Source organism: Carica papaya, chromosome 1 (assembly GCF_054855325.1).
Source record: "Carica papaya isolate Zhongbai chromosome 1, ASM5485532v1, whole genome shotgun sequence".
NCBI classification, from domain to species: Eukaryota; Viridiplantae; Streptophyta; class Magnoliopsida; order Brassicales; family Caricaceae; genus Carica; species Carica papaya.
Window position 1 is genome coordinate 27480916 of NC_142309.1, and position 21736 is coordinate 27502651.

The 21736-nt window shown below is 37.9% G+C and overlaps 4 protein-coding genes across 6 annotated transcripts; 3 read left to right on the forward strand and 1 right to left on the reverse strand.

Annotated features, from left to right (window-relative positions):
- Positions 1-1835: 1835 nt before the first annotated feature.
- On the forward strand, positions 1836-4003 carry LOC110813494 (xanthotoxin 5-hydroxylase CYP82C4-like). Its single transcript, XM_088207392.1, has 2 exons — positions 1836-3029; positions 3104-4003. The coding sequence occupies exons 1-2, from the start codon at positions 2042-2044 to the stop codon at positions 3730-3732; spliced, it is 1617 nt and encodes a 538-aa protein (XP_088063518.1). The 5' UTR covers positions 1836-2041; the 3' UTR covers positions 3733-4003.
- A 2724-nt stretch (positions 4004-6727) lies between these two features.
- On the forward strand, positions 6728-8739 carry LOC110813591 (Transducin/WD40 repeat-like superfamily protein). Its single transcript, XM_022040796.2, has one exon. It carries the CDS (start codon positions 6890-6892, stop codon positions 8318-8320), a length of 1431 nt encoding a protein of 476 aa, XP_021896488.1. The 5' UTR covers positions 6728-6889; the 3' UTR covers positions 8321-8739.
- A 251-nt stretch (positions 8740-8990) lies between these two features.
- LOC110813599 (inactive protein kinase SELMODRAFT_444075-like) lies at positions 8991-14454 on the reverse strand. 2 transcript variants are annotated; one of them, XM_088207401.1, is made up of 8 exons: positions 13895-14454; positions 13635-13768; positions 12825-12919; positions 10918-11966; positions 10575-10735; positions 10103-10179; positions 9554-9881; positions 8991-9393 (listed from the first exon to the last, which is right to left on the reverse strand). In XM_088207401.1, exons 1-8 carry the CDS (start codon positions 14079-14081, stop codon positions 9244-9246), a joined length of 2181 nt encoding a protein of 726 aa, XP_088063527.1. In that variant the 5' UTR covers positions 14082-14454; the 3' UTR covers positions 8991-9243. The 2 variants fall into 2 exon arrangements, with proteins under 2 accessions (XP_088063527.1, XP_021896496.1); XM_022040804.2 differs by having other exon boundaries at positions 9554-9878; positions 13895-14449.
- A 2862-nt stretch (positions 14455-17316) lies between these two features.
- LOC110813483 (wall-associated receptor kinase-like 14) lies at positions 17317-21002 on the forward strand. 2 transcript variants are annotated; one of them, XM_088207418.1, is made up of 4 exons: positions 17317-17481; positions 17651-18493; positions 19437-19514; positions 19616-21002. In XM_088207418.1, exons 2-4 carry the CDS (start codon positions 17767-17769, stop codon positions 20827-20829), a joined length of 2019 nt encoding a protein of 672 aa, XP_088063544.1. In that variant the 5' UTR covers positions 17317-17481; positions 17651-17766; the 3' UTR covers positions 20830-21002. The 2 variants fall into 2 exon arrangements, with proteins under 2 accessions (XP_088063544.1, XP_021896340.2); XM_022040648.2 differs by having other exon boundaries at positions 17317-17463.
- The last annotated feature ends 734 nt before the right edge of the window (positions 21003-21736 follow it).

Sequence of the window (21736 nt, forward strand, 5' to 3'; positions counted from 1 at the left end):
ACATACACACACACGAACACACACACACGTTTCCATACTCGTAATCTTCTGATATGCTTGTGTGAAAAGAAACCCACTAATGGTAAGTACGTACATGGCAGAGGTCTATTCAAGTGCTCCAAGATTATCCATTAAGTGTCAATGCACCGCTTTATAATTACGAAATAAAAGATTTAACCCAGTAATTATAAGTAATTAATAATTTTTTTAAAAAAAAATTTATTAACATCAACGGTTCTCATATTTCCTTTGCTAATTTTCTTTGGGAAATAAAAATTAAATTAAAATTGTGATTATGGGTTCGTGTGTGTTTGTGTATATATATATATATATATATATATGCGATGTATGTATCGTCTTCCAGTAGTACCAATTTGCAGAAGAAATGGCCCCCACATATTCGATTATCTTGTTTTGGTTGTTAAGAGGCAATATTCAAGTTGTACTGACCAGTCAGATACTGTGATCTCCTTTTACATTTATTGTAACTACAAGTACTGAAGGGGAGTGCAGAAATTAATTCAACTCGCAAAATTCTAATCAATTAAAACCCTACCGATGTTAGATCCATCAGATGTACAAATTATTATTTTTTTTTTAGGGTTTACAAATATTATATTTAATATTTCTACGTCAATAAATATTCATAAGTTACAAATTAAAATCAGAAATTGATAGTTAAGTTTAAAATAAAATGTGGAAATTAAAAATGAAAATTTTGAAAGTTCAAAGTTCTTCAGAGCACATGATCTTGTATTATATCTTTACAACTTTCATTTTAGTTAATTATTTACATTAGGTAGGTAGAAACATTAAATAATTTGGATTTAGAAAGATAATGTCTTGATCTGATCTTTGCCCCAGAGCCTGGGGTACTACTAGTAAATGGACTGCTGCCAGAGGTTGATACCATAAATAATATATATATATACACACACACACACATTAATATATACTTTTTAGATGCATATGTATATATTATATATATTGTTGAAGTTTTATTGTACGTTTGTGTGTGTGTGTGTGTGTATATGTATATATATAGATTGAGAGGCGAAGAGGAAGTGCGAGGGGGTGGGAGTGATGATATTGGGTTGTCTAGTAGCGTTGAAAAATGGAGAAGACAATTCAGAATTGGGTTTTGGTTATTTCTCTTATTTCAACACTGTTCATCATTGCACAAAATCTTTCCCAAGATTTTTTTTTTTTTTTTTTTTTTTTTTTCACAGACACAAACCTCCATCTTCCACTTCCATCTCTTTCACCACCACCTTTTTCTTTTCTACTTTTCCCTTTCCCTACAGTTTTCTCTCCCCCAGTTCATTATACTTTTTTTATCCCTCTTATTACACACATTTTAGTAGAGAAATAAACGTAGCTCTCGGCCAAAACATGTAACGTCTTCCACTCGGGCCTTCGTATCATCTCCGGTAATTAAAAAAAAAGGGCCCAAGTGTTGGGATTTCAAAGGCTTTGTTTGTTGTACGCATTGCTATAATTGAGTGATTGGATATGTGCGATGTCGGCCCATTGCCACAGAAATCCCAATAGTATTACAGTGCGATGTCAGCCCATTTATCCCTTGATCACGTCAAAAAAATTTATAATATTTACACACGCTCTGCCAATCGCAGAGAGTAAAGGGTAAGGATTAATTAAAGATAATTAAGGATATATAAAACTGAACTTGCTATATTATCAGTACGAACCTCGTATTAAATTATCCACTCCACATGCTTAAATCATTAACAAGGATCTTATCATATTTAAAGGAAATGCGGCATGATCCTTGCGAGATGCATGATGATATATGTATCATTTCTTCCCCAGACGGCTGCTTAACTCAATATTATTTATTGAACGCTCAAGCTTCATGGAAGTGATCGTCTTCCTTTTAATTTTCCTCTCATAGTATTTTTCCATGTTGATTTTTTAACCGCTTGACGTGTAAATTTTAAACGCCTCTCTGGTGTGCTTCATGCATTTGTTGGATTCAGGTGGAAGCTGCATGGACATGAACTTATAAATTGATTGGAAATTAATGCACTTCCACTCATCTGTTCGTTTCCTATCAAACGCTATGGGTATCTCACTCGCCGCTGTGGGTTTTTACCTAATTCTTTTGTTCATCAGAAGCAAACTAAAGACAAACTATAAAGATGTCAAGAACAGAGAGGCTCCGGAACCAGCCGGGGTTTGGCCAATTATTGGCCATCTGCGCTTGTTGGGTGGCACTGACCAACTTCTGTATCGAACATTGGGAGCAATGGCGGATAAATACGGGCCAGCCTTCAATATCCGCTTAGGCTATCGCCGTGCAATTGTGGTCAGTAGTTGGGAAGTAGCGAAAGAATGCTTCACCATTAATGATAAGGCTCTAGCTTCACGGCCGACTACAGGTGCAGCCAAGCACATGGGCTATAACTATGCTGTGTTTGGATTTGCACCCTACAGCTCATTCTGGCGTGAGATGCGCAAAATTGCAACGCTTGAGCTTCTCTCCAATCGTAGGTTGGAGATGTTCAAGCATGTTTGGGTTTCTGAAATTGAGATGGGTGTAAAAGAGCTGTGTAGTTCAATGGCTAAGAGTAATAACCGTGTTTTGGTTTACCTAAAACAGTGGTTAGAAGACATAACGCTCAATATTGTGGCGAGAATGGTGGCTGGAAAAAGTTATTTTGGTGCATCGACGACTGCTGGTTGTGAGGATGAGGAGGCGAGGCGATGCCAGAAGGCGACCAATGAGTTCTTTCATCTGATTGGAATATTTGTTATTTCAGATGCACTTCCATTTCTTGGTTTCTTGGATTTTCAGGGACATGAAAAGGCGATGAAGAAGACAGCCAAAGAGCCGGATGCCATACTTGAAACCTGGTTGGAGGAACATCGTCGCAGAAGAATTTCAGAGCGGAGGAATGCTGCTGAAACTAATAAAGACTTCATTGATGTAATGCTTTCACTTGAAGAAGAAGGGAAATTTTCTGATCTTCAATATGATGCTAATACTAGTATCAAATCTACCTGCCTGGTATAATTATTCATCTATATAGTTATTAAACTACTTATAAATTCATTAAGATTATAATTGTTGTGATATACATATATATTATTCTTGGAGGCAGTGATACCACAGCTGGGACACTTGCATGGGCTATCTCCTTGCTCCTGAAAAACCTATCAATCCTAAAAAACGCACAAGATGAAATCGAGAATCATGTCGGCAGAGAACGGCAAGTTGAGGAGGCAGACATTAAAAAGCTGGTGTATCTTCAGGCTATCATTAAAGAAACTCTTCGGCTATATCCAGCTGGTCCGCTGCTGCGACCAAGAGAAGCCATGGATGATTGCAGCATCAATGGCCACTCAATTCCTGCGGGTACCCGTCTGGTAGTGAATGTGTGGAAGATTCAAAGGGATCCAAGCGTTTGGGAAAATCCAAACGAGTTCAAACCAGAGAGATTTTTAACATTAAACCGCGCTGATTGTGATGTTAGGTGTCAACAATCTGAGCTAATCCCATTTGGATCTGGAAGACGGTCGTGCCCAGTAGCATCATTTGCTCTCCAAGTTCTACACCTCCGACTTGCACGTCTTCTTCATGCATTTGATTTTACGACGCCGTTTGGTCAGCCTGTTGACATGAGCGAGAGCCCAGGTTTGACCATTCCAAGAGCCACGCCTTTACAAGTTCTCGTGACTCCTCGTCTACCACCCACTCTCGACGGCTATTAAGTATTAATGTCGCCAACTGCAGTCTACATATATATATATATATATATATAAACACACACACGAACGCCCATATGTACGTGTACTTAATTTAAAGTTTTTACATATAAATTGGACGTGGTACTTCCAGGTTTCGGTTTTCAGATCCCCGGATTTTGCTGGTGATGAGATGAGCTCCCACTTACGTCTACTCTTTACTGTTTAAGGGTGAAAAAATACCTTAACAAAAAATAATTTATTGAAAAAGAACACAGGATGTAACGTTATATTTAATTAATCATATTAATTATAAGATTAATAGTAAATGTTGAAGTGATCAAAACTATATAAAATTTAAAAGAACAAATTATTAACTCCTTAAATACAGCATTACATATTTTTTTTAATACAAATTGTCTATAATTTTAAATTATTTAAAAATATTTATTCTAATTCTATTGTTTTATTTATTCTGTTCAATATAAATATTAATTCAAATTCCTTTTTCTTTAAATATGAAATTATTACTAAAAATATTAAGTCTGGCTGATGGACTGGGCTTGAGAAGAAAAAGGAGTACCGGACCAGACCAGCAAGTTCGGTTTGAACTAGATCAGAGACCGAATAATATATATCCAATCTGCATTCCATCCAGAAATTTTTGAACCAAATATTTTAGTCTCGTCTAATTTGAACCGATTAATATATTTTAATATTAAAAATAAAAATAAAAATAACAAATATATATTATGTAAATAAAATATTAAAATACTAATATATATTTTCTATGGTTCCAAAAAAATTAAAATGTTTTCTACAGTACCGCCCATTTCAATTTAAAAGGAATTTGATGGGTCATTGATTGGAAAACTCTTTTTAAATTTAATTTGGGTTCGGTTCAAAATAGTATAATTTAATCAAACCGGTCCTATCTTCGTCCGGTTCTATTTCGATGCTCGCTTCTAAAAACAATTGACACAGTCCCATGTTGATAACGTCGCTAGAATTAGCCACGTGGAGAGTTAGTTAGCATTAAAGGGCAGGTGCGTAACGGTGTCCTGCAGTCGTGGCAGATTATAATTGGGTGAGAGCGGCGCCTTTGTCGTATGTCAGAACTACCGATGAAAGTGTGAAATGCAAAATTTTCAACCGTCCACGTGGCGAGTAAAGATAGCGTCTCGTCTAAGTGGTTTGCATTTGGGAAAAGCCTGTAGCCAATTTTTGTCTTCGCCAGTTTGGACAAACCCATTTTAATCTTCGTAGTCATCCATGTTAACCGCCCATTTCCTTATTGTCTTTTTGGCAAGTTCTTATTTTAGTTTTCAAGGGTAATGGTGAAAACCCTAATGAACAGGGCAAAGAAATTTGTATACATGCGGTGCCGTTTGAATTCTACAAACGCATTGTTTCAGAGAAACAGATTTTATGGGACTTTCTTTTTCTGAAATATGTATGTATACGAATATATGTTATATTCATGTCAATGTTACGAGGGTTTAAATATATATGCATGTATTCAAAATGTGAAAGCAGGGGATCTACCAATCACTCTCACTTCACAAACATCACTACTTAATTAGCTGTACGTGCATGCAACCGACCTTCTATAGTATTGGCTTAGGGGTGGCCCAGGACAGACATGGCTTCGTATATAATATTCGATAACATGATATAATTCACAACTTTTATATGTATATGTATATGTATATGTATATGGTTGACATCATAATAATAATTATTGTAGTTATATGTTCTTGATGTTCAACAATATATATGGCCTACGGGCGTCACAACTTTTAAGTTGCTCGCTTATGTCTCTGCTCTTTGCCTTAAACGACGCCGAAGCACTGAGAAACGATGCATGATTCTCTCTAAAATAGGAAACTAAAATGGAATCATCTTCCTCCATCAAACACATTTCAGGGTTTCAATACTCTTTATACTTCAACTATCTTTCGGTCTATATTTGTATTTTTTTCATCATTCTTTTTCTTTTTTCTTTTAGGAGAAAAAAAACGAAAAAACACCAACTAAAAGTTCTCTTAATTAATTCACTTTTTCCAATATGAATATTTTGTTAAAATATTAGATTAATCGGTATTAAAAAATTCTTCATGACTATTAATTACCACTTAATTTAGTAATTAATACATTTATTTTTTTAAAATAATATGGTGAAGTTAAGTTCGAAGTATATTTTTATATGTATCATGTAAGATATAATAATGAGTCTATTCAGTACTAAACTAATTAATTCAAATATTATTATATGTATATATAATAATCTTGAGCACCCACGTATGTATTTTAAAATTTGGACAGAACTTTATGGTATGTTGGAAACAAAAATCTTGAAATTTGTTTTAAAATATTAAATCAATTTAAAATGTCTTATATTATTTTATTTTTAAATAAAAAATTTATACTATTTTTAATTATTTACAACTAAGTCTAAGATGATATAATAATTATAAGACATTTCAACGAACTGTAAGAATTTATAAATATAATTAATTTATTTTTTAACATACATTTAAAATTAATAAATTTTATTTACAGAATCTGTTAATTCATATTTAATTATGAAACATTTGTAAAAATACAACTGATTATAATAAATCTGTCCTCTAAAAATGACAACCAAATTTAGATTCAAAAGTAAAAAATTACAGAGCAAAAACCACATAAAACAGCAGTATGTCGACCTCACCCTCTAAGAATCAAGACCAAGGTAACTTGTTATTTTCTTTTTTTTTTTAACGGCCGTGGGTAAATGGTAAATAGTAAATGGTAAAAATTAATACGAGGAGAGAGACTTCCCAAAATAGTCTTTAATTCAGGAACCATACAATTCTTAACATCTCCAAGCTAATAACAGCAGAAGTTAAAGAGTTATTTTTAGAAAATAGGAAGAGACATGACGTGCTGTCCGAACACGTGTCAGGATCTGATTGCACCAATATTATAAACCGTTTACTCAGTTTACTATATTTATATCTCCTCCGCCTCCCCTCTCCCGCCTTTCCTTGTTTCATAATCTCGCCCAACCGCTCTCTTCTCCTCCTCAAAATTAGTACGACCATTTTTTGAAAGGCCATTTTTTGTTCAATCTTAATTTGATTTTCTTGTTTTGGGATTTCAATCGGGCACTGCTAAACTTCTCTTTGGTCTTCGGATTGGAATGAGAGACGGAGGTGTCACAATGTTCGGAGATTCAGACAAATACATGATGATGCATTCAGATCCCAATCTTTCTTCCATACCCAGTAGCAAGACAAGCGACGATGATTTCATGATGCGAAAGAGCAGTGCCTCTGCTGTTAGCCCAGCTATTTTCGACCCCAATCGTATGAGCTGCGAGGGTTCACCTATGACCATGTCACCCTGGAACCAGACCTGTACTCCTTTTACCAAAACCACATGGTCCCAAGTGGAGGACACCTTGCCACAAAATGCACTTATTGGCTCGCTTGTGAGGGAAGAAGGGCATATTTACTCGCTGGCTGCCACCAAAGACCTTCTTTATACCGGCTCTGATAGCAAGAACATTCGAGTCTGGAAGAATCTCAAGGAGTTCAGTGGGTTCAAATCCAATAGCGGGTTGGTAAAGGCCATAGTTATTGCCGGTGAAAAGATATTTACGGGCCACCAAGACGGAAAAATTCGAGTATGGAAAGTGTCTCCCAAGAACCCTAGCGTTCACAAACGAGCAGGGACTTTACCCACCTTGAAGGACATATTCAAAAGCTCCATCAAACCCAGCAACTACATCGAGGTGAGAAAACACCGTACTGCACTGTGGATCAAACACTCGGATGCAGTGTCTTGTTTGAGCCTGAACGGGGATCAGGGGCTTCTGTACTCAGCTTCATGGGACAGAACCTTGAAGGTGTGGAGAATCTCCGACTCTAAATGCCTCGAGTCTATTAGCGCACACGAAGACGCCGTCAACTGTGTAGTTTCCAGTACAGAGGGGTTGGTATTCACAGGATCAGCTGATGGTACGGTCAAGGTGTGGAAGAGGGAGCAACAAGGGAAGCACACCAAGCACTCACTTAACCAGACACTACTGAAGCAGGAGTGTGCGGTGACGGCTCTAGCAGTGACGAGCAATGGTTCGGTGGTGTACTGCGGGTCAAGTGACGGGATGGTCAACTTCTGGGAACGAGAGAAACAGTTGTCACACGGGGGAGTGCTAACTGGACACAAGCTGGCTGTGCTTTGCCTTGCGGCCGCCGGAAGTATGTTATTCAGCGGATCGGCGGATAAGACGATATGTGTCTGGAGAAAGGAGGGAAACATACACACTTGTCTTTCAGTTTTGACAGGGCACACTGGACCAGTGAAGTGCTTAGCAGTGGAGGCAGACCCTGGGTCGTCTCAAGGCGATCAGCGGTGGACGGTGTACAGTGGAAGCCTCGATAAGTCAGTGAAAGTTTGGAGCGTGGCAGAGTTAGCAATTGACATGAATGCAATGGCGATGATGCAGCAACAACAACAACAGCAGCAGCAGCAGCAGCAAAATCACTCGGTGATCTCTGTTGGCGACTCCTTCCAGTCTGTGGGGAGTTTCTCTTCTGCAGGAGGAGCTAGCCAGCACAGAAGGCGCTGATCTCAGAACTTTGGGGACTCGCAATTCCTTTGATATCGACTACGAAGGTACTATGAATGCGTGTCTTAATCTTGGGTCGTGTATAACTAAAAATGTTTATTTTCTATAAAATAAAAACAAGAAAACAAGTTTATGGTATGCGACACGTAGTGGGTTTGGGAGTGGAAGATGAACATGATGGTGCAGTATACTCTGGGTTGAGGGGGGGAAGGGTTGCTGGTACAGGAACCCGTGAGGAAATTTGGAATGTACTTTTTGTTTCATGTAAACTAACTTATGTTGTTGGTGTGCACAAAATTGGCGTCTACAATTTATATCTGTACACATAATTTTGCCTTTAAAATTTCTCTGTCTTTAATGTTGCATTAAACTGTTCAATTCATCAATTACGCTGATTGTTTATGATATTGATTCTATTATGCCCGGTTCTCTCTCTCTTTCACTTTCCTATATTTTTTATTATTTAATATAAGCAGACATGTTTGAGAAAATTTTCCAAAATTACAAGTAATGAAGTTATGCATCTCTAAAATTCATTACCCAACTTTGGTCCTGTCATACATTCAAATTTTATAAATCAGTCTTGACTATGAATTTAATCAAAATAAGATGAATTGTTTAAGAATTCGAAGTTTACTAAAAATATAAAACTTATTATTTTATGCATGTATTATAAAATAATAAAAAACTTATATTTATCTTTCAGTAGTTTTACAAGTTTTTTTTCTGCGACGCAAACTAACACTTATAATTTGCACACAGAAAAAATAAAAATGATGTTTACAAATAAATTATTCGATATTGTACGCACAATTGAAAAAAAAAAAAAGGAAAATGTCATTTACTCGTAGGTATGCAAAAGTGCAAACCAGGAAATGGACTTACGAACAGAGTGGATCCATAAAACCATGTATCAGAGACACTTAGTGAGAAAGTTTGCGAGAGTGATTTCTTTTCAGTTGAGGTTGCTTCTGTGAATTCAAACCACACAAATGACCACTTCTGTTACCAGCTGAATTTAAGTCCAGAGCCAGAGGAATAGATGTATCTCCCCCTTCAAGTATTCTAAGGACCTGAAAATAGATAAAAAAAAAAAAAAAAAAGTCAAATTGATTCAATCAGGGGTAATGACCATTGGAACCAACAAAGACAAAACCCAAAAAAGAGTTTTTCTTTGAATGCCTGGATGTTTATGGAGAAATCGATAATTATGTAACGGGATAAATAGTAAACCTTTGACATTAGGGGTCTGGACTCTGGATCACGACTTAGACACAAGGAAGCAGCAAACGCCATTGCTTGTAGCTGATGAGCAAAACTTTGGATTTGATCACCGGCCAAGCATGGATCGATTAATTTATAAATATTGGTGAAGATGTGGTTAGGCTGCAAAGAACCTAGAGGGTGGAACCAATCAGATAGGAAATGCTGTTCCCTGAAATGTTGCAATTCGCTAGGTTTTCGACCTGTGATTATCTCTAATAGTACAAGCCCAAATGCATAAACATCAACTTTCTGTGTGATTATTCCACTGTTCAAATACTCTGGCGCAAGATACCTGCTTTTAAACATTCAGTTGAAACTTATGATTCAGCAACTACATTTGTAAAGAAACTAGTTTAACTGTATCTATAGTACTTGTTATTGGAACTTTGACACTTATTCCTGTCTAAGAGTATTAAAAAATCCATCATGTAAAGATAGCACTAGCATGCAGATACTCAAAAGTTCAACTGTGGATGTAATTATACAAGACAAACTAGCAAAATATATAGAAAGTACCCTGACGTTCCAACTACTTGCTCTCCCCCACCGATGCTGCATTCAGAGTACCACCTAGCAAGTCCAAAATCAGCAACCTAATGAAATGTAAAGGTGATTGAAAATTAGTACATAACTGATTATCATCAAGACAATGATAGGAGAAACGCTCGTATTTCATCTTTAGGAGGCATATAATATTACAAAGCGTTCAATCTATATCTGAAATGTAGTGTTTTGAAGGGGTAAGAATGTGCTTTTATCATGGAGAGAATTTTCTTTTCACCAGTTAGAGCATCAAAGAAGGATTTAATCACATGCCTTTTCTAGACAAAATTCATAATGATGTAGACACGTTTCATTTTGATTGAATACCAGAGGATGTGGAAATTAATTACTATTGTTCAAAAAGCAGATCCAACTGCCATGCTATGACCAACTTAATAATAGAAGTATAAAGCTCCAAAAAAGTGGGAAGTTTTAGATTGAATACCAGAGGTTCAAAATCATGAGTTAGGAGGATATTATGAGGGCGCATGTCCCTATGTACAATACAACCCACTCTACAATCTTCATGAAGGTATCGTAAACCTCTGGCTGCCCCAATTGCTATCTTTAGCCTAGACTGCCAACCCAAACTGATTTTCTTGTTTCCTGTCAATCATATAGTAGGTGCAATCGAAGTCATTCACTGAGAGTAACTATCGGACATCAGGAATGCAGAATATAAGCAGACAATTTTGTGAAGATAGAAGCCAAGGAACCATGGGAATAGATATTTATAGATCTTACTCTATCACTGGGCAAAAGAGAAAGAGAGATGATAGGAAACATACCATGTAAATGGAAATCCAAAGAGCTGTTGCATATATACTCATAAACCAAGATTCTTCTCTTGCGGTCAATACAAAATCCAATCAACAACACAACATTCCTATGCTGCGCACAGCTTAAAACTCGCACTTCCCTGCAGAAATCAGCATCTGCTTGAGGGCCAGAAAACTTTAATACCTTCACTGCCACCACCAGGCCTTCTCTTAGTACCCCTCTATATACAATGCCAAAACCCCCTTCTGCCAATAAATTCATATCTGAAAATCCCTCTGTTGCTTCATCTAGTTCCTCAAGAGAGAACCTCTTGGGAGGCTTTCCAAAAATTGGTGCCTTATGTTGGCATAATGAGCACAAGGGAGGAGGTATGGAGGATGTCCTACCAAGTGAGACTGCATCTCTAATGCCTGAGTTAACAATATATTGTTTGTGATGGATCTGGCTGAGCTCAAGTCCATCAGCTTTTGGATCTTTATCATACTGGGAAAACTTTTCGAGCAGAGTTTTGGAAGTTGAAGACGTGATTTTATTCATTGCATTTTGGGTAACAAGGGGCTTTTCATCAATAACATGGTTTTGGGGAATCCAAAGTACATTTTTGTCAGCGGTGGCTCCAGATTGCATGGGATTTCTGCATAAAGTGATAAGCTTCTCGCTCTTAACATTATGAGTAATTTCTGCATCATTCAAGTCATTTTGATAATCTGTTGACGTGTAATATCCTTTATTCAATCCTTCAAAAAGGGGATTTTGTTCATAGACAAGAAAAGGAGATGTCATTGTCTCAGAAAATGATAGTGAACTTTCGATAGTGGTTCTTGAATGGGAAGTTCTTGGTTCTTCGGGGCTGCTGACTGGAGTAGAATGCTTCACTCTCTGTCTCTGCAACTCTTCATCGTCCCTAGCCGGTGAAGAAGCAGCACTGAAATATGGGGTTTGGATTTCTGTTGAGCATTGTAAGTTTAGCCTGAGAACTTTTGCTTGAGAGCCTTTCATCACTACAACATTGCAGCGAAGTTCCTCTATACAGTGCTTCAACTCTTGCTTTAATTTTCTATTCAATTCCATCATCAGCAATAAGTTAGGGAACAACTTTCAAGCATTTGGAATACAACCTAGGTTGATTGCTGTAGGTAAATAAAAAGAAATTCAAGGTAATGAATGTGTATGTGAGCTAAATTCCAGTCCACGAGAAGTTACAAAGAACAAAGAAGGAGCAGTGCAATGACATCATGCGCACCTAACTCTTAGTTTATTAAGTGAACTTAGGTGCTACGGCAATTTAGCAAGTAAGAAACAACCTGCATCTGCCATTTTAGAATTATGGGATAACACAACCTGACACCAGTACCTACCCAAATAGTCACCTGATTAGATTGGTTAGCCTGTCATTGCAATTATACGCAGTTAGACAAAATGACAATCTGAAAATATCAATTGAGCATATTCCTGCTAACAGAACTCAGAATATTAACCTGATCTAGCAATAATGGAAACATTAAACATGACGACTGAATAATAATTTCCCTACACCTACTTGGATAACCAAGAGCACATTTGCAAGGTTGGGTGAGAATGTATCACGTTTACTGAACTGGTAAGTAGTAATGGTTTGATCAGTTAAAACTTGTCAGCTTGGCTGCCCTCTACAATGTTTATATGTGGCCCAAATTCTATTATACTCATTGGGTTTGCCTGAACAGTATGAAGTCAGTCATTTTGTAGACCTTAAATACCTTTTTGATAAAAAATCAACACAAAGACAGCAGCGTACTACCGCGTAATAGATAGAAAACCATGATGACCGGAACCATGAGGGAATTGTTGAAGGGGAGAAAAGATAATTATTGACCAGCCGACTAACTAATGGTAGTTTAGAAATAAGAACTAACACTTTTTTATGTTTAATTACTTGTCCAGTACGACCCAGTTGGCTCCGTTTCTGCTTGCTTCGGCCGCCACAGCATTGCCAGATGTCCCTGACACCACCTTTATCCTCACTCTCACCTACAATAATAATCAACATTTTGTCGTTAGCAAAGATAAACAAATGAACGAAAAAAAAAACTATACTCCTTTTGTATTTACCCCATTACTCAAATTGCCGAGAAATAGCTACCCAAAAATGATACCAGAGCAATAAAGGAAATGGGGGTCCTAATCACCTAGACCATTTCACATGGAACGTGCGAGCAATTCAAGAATTATGTCAATGTGGGGCATGTCGGTATGAAGTGAAGAACAATTTGTTAATACATTTATCAACAAGAATGGACCTAAAGTCCAAACAGGGCATAGCTTAATTTTGTCCTCATATGCAACTTCGCACCCGCAACGTCCAAACAGGTTTCAAATCATTGAATTAACTTTATTGCATCTGGCAACAGATCTTAGGGACTGCCTGGGTGCTAGGGTAGGAAGATTCCGAGCTCTGACAAACAGGTCAATTAATATCCGAAACATTATCAGCATATTAATGGATTGTTTTTTTTTTACCCAAGAGAACAGTGCATCATCTAATTCTTGGCAGGTATTATATGCCCACAGTTTTGCCCTTTAAGGCGCTGCGAATTGCAAAGCTACTTGTTTCATTTTTAGGCAACGAGACAAACAAGTCCGTTAAAACCCAGATCAACAGGAGAGAAGAGCGAGACCAAATTGTCCGAAGAAAATTACATGAAAATGAATGTACTAGATAGGAAGTTTAGCGATTTGAGCTTACCTCGACCTGGTTATTAAACTGGAGTACCATCTGGGAGCAAGACTCAGAGATTTGAAAGATCCGATCCGGCAAGTTTTCCCTGTGACTGCTAGCGCAGTCTCCCGCCAACCTCGGGAAATTCCAGAATTTCCTACCTGTTTCTCAAATCAGTTGTAAGTCAGACTCTCGCATTCGTCCGGAAAATAAGAAGAATTCCCATAAATGACAAGAAAAGAGACCTTTGATTCTAAGCGAAAGGAAAGAGAATTTAGAGGAATTACCTGTCTTCTCTCCGGGAAAGACAGCGAGCAAAGTGACGCAATCCCCGGGACGAACGACGTGAGTGAGAGCCCAAGCTAATGCAGCTTTGGATATCACTCTTTCAGCTTTCACCGCCACTACCACTCTCTCGGCGGCACTGTGTGTGGCGCGTCGACTAACGCTGACGTCAACAGGAACGGAGAGCATCTGTATTCTCAGGATCGGCGGGAAGAAAACAATTGGGAGCAGAGGAAATTTTGCAGGCTTTTGGATTTCCTTTAACCGATGAATCGCTTTTCAGGTTTTGAGAATGATCGGGTTTCAGTTTGCAACCAGCTTTAACGAACCAGGGACATGATAGGAAATGCGTAATTATGGATTTAGTTGACTGTTAGAGGGTTTTTCTTTTCTTATTAAATTGATTAAGAGGGCCCATATGCTTTTTTGTGATGCCAGTTTGTCATTTTAATTATGAAGACATGATTATATAATTGAACGAAACTTACAAATCAGTCGGCATGATTATTATAAAAGAAGATACAGTCGATTCTTGCTTGTTCTTTTTTGTTTTTCCTTTAGTGATCATTTAAATTTTGAGTTTATATGTTATGTGTAACAATCAGCAGTTAAAGGTCTATGACAATGTAAAAACAAGTAAAGAAGAAAGGATAGCAGTGATGTATGCATGTTGAATGGGTGATGTAGACTCTTGAAATTTTTTGCAGGAGGACATGTCATATTGGAAATCATGTGATGATAATTAATGCACATATATATATATGGGTATAATATGTTATGTTACTATATTGGGACCATATAAATTTCTTTGCATATAATTGATTTTGGAAACCAAACTCAAATTCAGAATTTCCAAACTCAAATGCATTACTTTGTCTTTAAGGCTGCCATGAGTCCATGGCTAATAACTTGTTATTGGGGCCTGAGTTATATCCACCCATGACCCATAAATGGGCCTAGCTCAAAATTCCGAAACAGTGTAATTTAATTACTTCATTCCAAGCACATGGCAACGACAGAGAATCTCATTTTAAGACATAAACAAAATGGAGAACAAGTGACGAGGAAGCAACACTTCACCGACCTCCTTATTAAGAAAATCCTCTACTTTTTTCCTCTGACTGCCAAGCCCGAGACAGCCTCGAACTTCCAAAACCGACCAAATCCTTGAAATACCAATTTCACCACCTCTATAAATTCCCACTTAAACCTTCCCATTTCCTTACTGCTACTTGTCAAACTTTCTGTAACCATAAGTATCTCCGTCTTTAGCTACTTCATTGCACAAGTTATTTGATATGGATGTGGCCACATCTCCTTCCAAAACTTGCTCCAACAATGTCACCTCTATTGAAGACCAAGACGATTCACAAACCCTAGCCTCTGTCATTAGTAGCCATCTCTACATCAAGCCCATTCACTCCAAGCAACGCCTGGACAGGGATGTCGTTCTGCGCCGAATTCGTCGCCGCCAACGCGTTAACAAGGTCAAGTCGGCTCTCCGCCCTCTCCTCACCCGACAGTTGTCCTCCAGTGAAGATACAGCCCCTGCAACTTGCACCAGGTGGGTGGACGATGCTTTTGCTGCTCCCTAGTCATATGCATGTACTCTTACGCGCGCATACAACTGTATATATGCTATTTGCATTAGTACTCTGATAGACAGAGAGCCTGAGTATTGTAATAATTTTCTTCCGGAAGAGAAGTTAAAAAGATTATTATTTTTTTCTAGTTTATGTTTTAATTTTTATTTTCTAATTTTTTCTTATTGAAGAATAAATTATCTACGTCTAATATTTATTGCATTGATATATATATATATATATATATATACTCTACACAAATGGGTATTTATATATGATATAGATAATAGTGTATATTTATGCTCATTGGTTCATGGAAACTGTAACGTAATTTAATAAAAAAAAAAAATGAAAGCTAAAAAATAAAATAAGATGAAAATGATAAGACACCTATTTTAATGTTGACTGAGCCCAAGGCCCGACCCAAGTCCAAGACCGAGGACGAGCCCAAGACCCGAGCCCGAGGCTCAAGGCCCAAAGCAACTGGCAAGTGAACAACGTGCCGGATGCCCAAGACCCGACCCGATACTCAAGGCTCGAACCCGGTACGAGCCCCAAGGTTCGGGCCCGAGCCTACGGCCTAACTAACGGTCCGCAGAACAAGGCCTCAGCCCAAATACGGAGCCCGGATCCGAGCCCAAGGCTCTAGACCGGGTCCGAGACCCGAGGCCCGGTTTAAACCCTTCCTTTTTCTCCATTTTATCGAGCACTGTTCTTCTTCATCAATCCGAGGCTCTGTTTCGTCTTCTTCTTCTACTACTTCTACTTCTTCTTATTATTATTCATTCTCACCAAATAACAATGAGAAACCTGAAATCCTCCCCCGTCGACCCCTTCTTTCTTCCTCTTTCCAGCTTCCTCTCTTCTGTTTGCTCGATTTCGAAAATCTTTTTACCTGGTAAACTCTGCTTCTCTTCTCTTCTCTTCGATCAGTCATCATCAACGTGAGTCCCCCACCTCCCCTCTGTCTCCTTCTCTCGACTGCTGCTCTCTGCCAGAGACCATCTCTGTCTGGAGGAGGCCCCCGTGGGCCGGGCCGAAAGGGATTTCTTTTTAGTTGAGGTTGCTTCTGTGTATTCAAACCACACAAATGACCATTTTATGATGAAAATTGGGTTGGATTTTGGAGTTGGACTTGAAAGTGCTTCTTGTGTTTGGGTTAGGAAAATAATTAATTTGGGTCTTAGGAATTAGAAACAAATTTTCAAGTAAAATCAGAGAAAGAAAAAGTGGAAACAGGCTGATGGGGACGGTGAAGGGACAGTTCTGTCTGTTCTCCTTAACCCAGTTGCACCAAATGCTGCTTGTTCCCTTATATATATCGATGTATATATACCAAAGTTATGATGAAGAGGAATAATCAGTTTTAGCAATTCAATTCATGTAATTATACATGTAGTGTAGAAAAATAGTTTCAAAGTAATTTATGAAAATGTAACCAACTGATCACCTGCGCAGCTCCACTCACGAGTGAAGCGCCTATGTAATAATTGACGCTACAATGCTGCCTCTTGCAGATACGACAGAAACCAGAATCCATGGCTGTTACCCAAACAAAGCACACGCCCACACACACACACACACAATATATATATATATATATATATCTGTGTTTATAATCCACGCAAACAGTAAATACTGTTTCAGGTAGTTGGTCTCTTAAATTTGAGATTTTTTTTTTTTTTCGACAAATGGAGGACGTATTTTTTTCCTCAAAAATTACAGATTTTGATGGCTAAATTTTACAATAGTTCATTAACCCAGTTCATTACTATTGTTAGTATTTATTTTAGAAAAACCGAATTATTCCAAATGTATCGTTAAGAAAAAAAATTCAAATAGGAAACGAATAATTGTTAGTTGGGAGAGAAAGAAATATGAATGTTGGGTGTTTTGTCCTCTCATACTGGGAGGCCATTTAAATTTGGTCAATCAATCAGGATTATTATAAAACGAAGAAAACAGGAATTAAAGAAGACAAAAGAAGGGTACGTGAAAAGAAAAAGGCAAAAGCCTCTCTCTCTCTCTCTCTCAATTACAGTAGTTGATTCCATAGTTCATCTTTTTCCATGCCAATGTCATCAACAACTATTTCTTAAATCTCTTTCAATTACCATCCTTCTTTTTCAAGAAATTAAACTCTGATCCTTATTCATTAAATCTCTATCTTTTCAGGGTATAAAGCAAGTCTCTGCATCTACTCCAACTCCAGATTGACATTTAAAAACCTCTCTGCCTTCTTCAGCCTTTTGTGCTTCAATATAATGCTCTCTGTTTTGGGAAATTAAAACATGATCTTCACAAGAGAATTACGGGTGTTGTTTCTCTCATTACTGATATTATTCTTGGTGAATCTTCCTGTGATCAGAATTGAAGCAACTAAGTGCAACATATCGTGCGGCGACCACCTCCTTCAATACCCATTTGGGTTCTCTCCGGGTTGCCAAATCCCTTTAAACTGCAGTGCAGACGGCCAGATCCTGCTCGGCGATTTCCCCGTGCAATCCGTCAACGCTGATACCATCAAGATCTTCATTCAAGCCACATGCCACCGTTCCCTCTTAGCCCTTCACCGTCTCTACGGCCCCAACTACGCACCCACCTCCCGCAACGCCATTCTCTTGCAGAACTGCTCCTCTCCCGCGCCCTGCTTGATACCTTCAACCATGGTCTACACTCGCTTCGAGACCCTCTCTTGCGACGAACCCAGCGGGGCCAACATTAGCTGTTACACGGAAGATAATAAGCTCAGGGGCTTTATCGATTTTCAAAAAGTGTTGGGCACTAACTGCCGGTCTCTCTTGTCTTCCATATCCGCCGAGACGTTCAATGAGACTGATCTCCTGGAGGTCCAGGTGGTTGAGCTCGGGTGGTGGCTTGACGGGCAATGCGACTGTCATAAGAACGCTAATTGTACGGAGATGCTTACGCCGCACGACGGACGAGTAGGATTTCGGTGCCAGTGCCATAATGGGTTCGCCGGAGATGGATTCGCAGCCGGTTCGGGGTGCCGGAAAGGCAAGTAGTTATCATTAACCCAAATTGTTTACTTAAAATTTATTTTAGAGCAAAATGAATTATAACGAAATTCAATTCGTCAACTTCATGTTAAATTTGAAAAGTAATTAAAGGCTTATCTACCATGATTGGTTTGTCTAGAAAGAAGAAAGGTGCATTCATTATTCAAGCTGACTATTCATTTAATTTGAAATACAGAATTTTAGTATGTATATTTCTGTTCGCACGTGATATAGTTCAATTAGATACTAAGATATATGAAAATATATAATTAAATGATATACTTAATAAGGAAATTAGTATTACCTAATTTTAATGGCGTTGACTCTGGTGCATACCCTGAAATTATGGAACCCAACCCATAAATTTAGCAAGAGGGAGTAGGTGAATTCATTCACTATATATGTATGTATTTACTTTGAATATTTTTCAGGAGTTTAAGGTGCCCTAGAATGGGTAGTTTAGTTTAATTTCATCTAATATATATATATATATATATATAGATAAACATAATCATAAATAAAATCTATTTGTAATAGTCGGGGTTAGGTGGGTTTTGTGGAATTCGAATTTTAAGTAGACGTGACGCTTAAAAAACCAAAAAAAAAAAAAAAAAAAAGGAAAAGAAAAAACCCTTCCGTAATTAACAAGAAATGAAGAAAACATATATGTTTTATGTATATAATATTGTGTTGTAGGCATATTATATAACCAAACAAGTGATGAACATATGTGTGTGTGTATATATATATATATATATATGTAGACTATATATAGACTTTAAATGTACTGCAGCCCCATCTTCTCATATATAAAATATCACGAGAAAAGATTGTGTTTTGGCATCTGAATCAAACTTGTTGACTTTTCTTTTTCTTTTGAAAAAAGAGAAAATTACAGTCCGACTAATTCTACTCTCTACGCTCCTCCTTGCTGTCAACAGTTTCTTCACATTGTAACCCCGCAAGATATTTGTCTGGCCATTGTGGAGGAACAACCAGAGTCGGTGTCTTAGTTGGAGGTCAGATTCCTCAAATTTCACAAAATTAAAGTTATAAATTTACTTATAAAGTTCCTCTCGGTAATACCCATTATATAAACAATACCCAATACATTTTGCAGGCGTTCTGGCCGGAGCTTTGTTGATGGTGAGTATGAGCTTAGTTTGCTGTTTCATTCAAAGTCAATGGAGCATAAAAGCCAGCCACACCGCCAAACGCCGTCTAGCAGAAGCTGCGGGCATCACCATTCCCATTTATGCATACAAAGAAATGGAGAAAGCCACAAACAGCTTTTCAGATAAGCAAAGGCTTGGAACTGGCGCTTATGGAACAGTATACGCAGGAAAACTAAAGAACGATTTATGGGTTGCCATCAAGAGGATGAAACACGGAGAGACCGACAGCATGGAGCAAGTCATGAATGAGATCAAGCTGCTTTCTTCGGTTAATCACCCAAATCTGGTTCGTCTTCTGGGTTGCTCCATTGAAAATGGGGAAGAAATCCTCGTCTACGAGTTCATGCCTAATGGCACATTGTATCAGCATTTACAAGGAGAGAAAGGTAATGGATTAACCTGGCCGGTTCGACTCACTATAGCCACAGAGACTGCCCAAGCCATAGCCTATCTCCACTCTGCTATTCACCCTCCTATTTATCACAGAGATATTAAGTCCACCAACATACTCCTGGACTATAATTTCAGGTCCAAGGTTGCAGATTTTGGTCTTTCAAGACTTGGTAGAACTGAAATCTCTCATATCTCAACTGCCCCGCAAGGCACACCTGGGTATCTTGATCCTCAGTATCACCAAAACTTCCATCTATCCGATAAAAGCGATGTTTACAGTTTCGGTGTACTACTTATTGAGATCATATCAGGACTGAAAGTGGTTGATTTCTCCAGGCCGCACGATGAAGTGAACTTAGCCGCTCTGGCGACCGACAGGATTGGCAGAGGGCAGCTGAGTGAAATTATAGACCCTTTACTCGACCTACAAACTGATCCTAATTGGACACTTTGTTCAATCCATAAGGTAGCCGAGTTGGCTTTTAGATGCCTAGCGTTTCATAGGGACATGAGACCATCCATGACTGAAGTTGCTCGAGAACTGGAGCAGATCATGGGGAGCAGATCATTGAGAGTACCTTCTTTAAAGATCAATCTTGTAAAGGCAACAGATCATGACAGAAATGAGCTTATGCTTCCGAGTACTCCTGCCGATGGTAGCATCAACTCACTGGATCATTACTCACCTGTCTCTGTTCAAGATCCATGGTCAAGTGAACAAAGCTCACCTTCATCCAACAGTTTGCTTAATAGTGTAATTCATTGACACCCTAATTATGATCACCTTCACCTTCTTAATACACACTTAACTGCTAATACGAATGTACATCTTTTTTTTCTTTCTTTTTCTTTTTTGCTTTTGATGAGACAAGTTTTGCCACTTGCTCATACGTTTATGCATTTCAAGATCAATATAACTACACAATAATGATTTCATCACTTCATATGTATTTATATAACAAATTCATAACAAAATAGCATGAATATGCGAACACTTGAAATCTGGATGGCCGTGTAAATATAGTTCTCTGGATTTTACCTCCCTGATCGAATTACCTCACTTAAAAAGATAAAACTCAAGTAGCATGTACAGTTTTCTTGGTTAATTATATTTACAGTTAAAAGTTGAAAAGATTTAATGATTACACATTTTTTCACCCCCACGACGTCAAAATAACTCGTGTCTAATAAAGTGACTAAAGTAAAACATAATTCGATAAAACGATGACATTAAGTTAGGTAGCAATATTGAAAATTAGCATATGATAATCAATAGCCTGTAGTCAATAGATATAATTAAAAGTTGGTGAATGATCACTCGATTGTAAGTAAATGGAAGCTAACAGTTAATATATAGCAGTAGATGGAGAATGAAAACTCAAATATTTTGTTCATCTTAGTCATACCTTTATGTATCTCAAACTAATAGAAAATATATGTTACCTTCGTACATGTGCGTGCATTATTAGATCCCCCAATAGCAGGTCTCTACAGGCGAACTATAACTAATACACAACAAATATACACATAAACGGGGGTGGGTCATGGCGAGTTAGCGACCCACCCAGTTGTATTCTCGGCCGTGGTGGGTTTTTGCTATGACCCACCATGGGCTCCCTTTGTTCAGAGATGTGAGAGGTTGTCTCATCCTTTTCCATTTTCATATGTGAAAC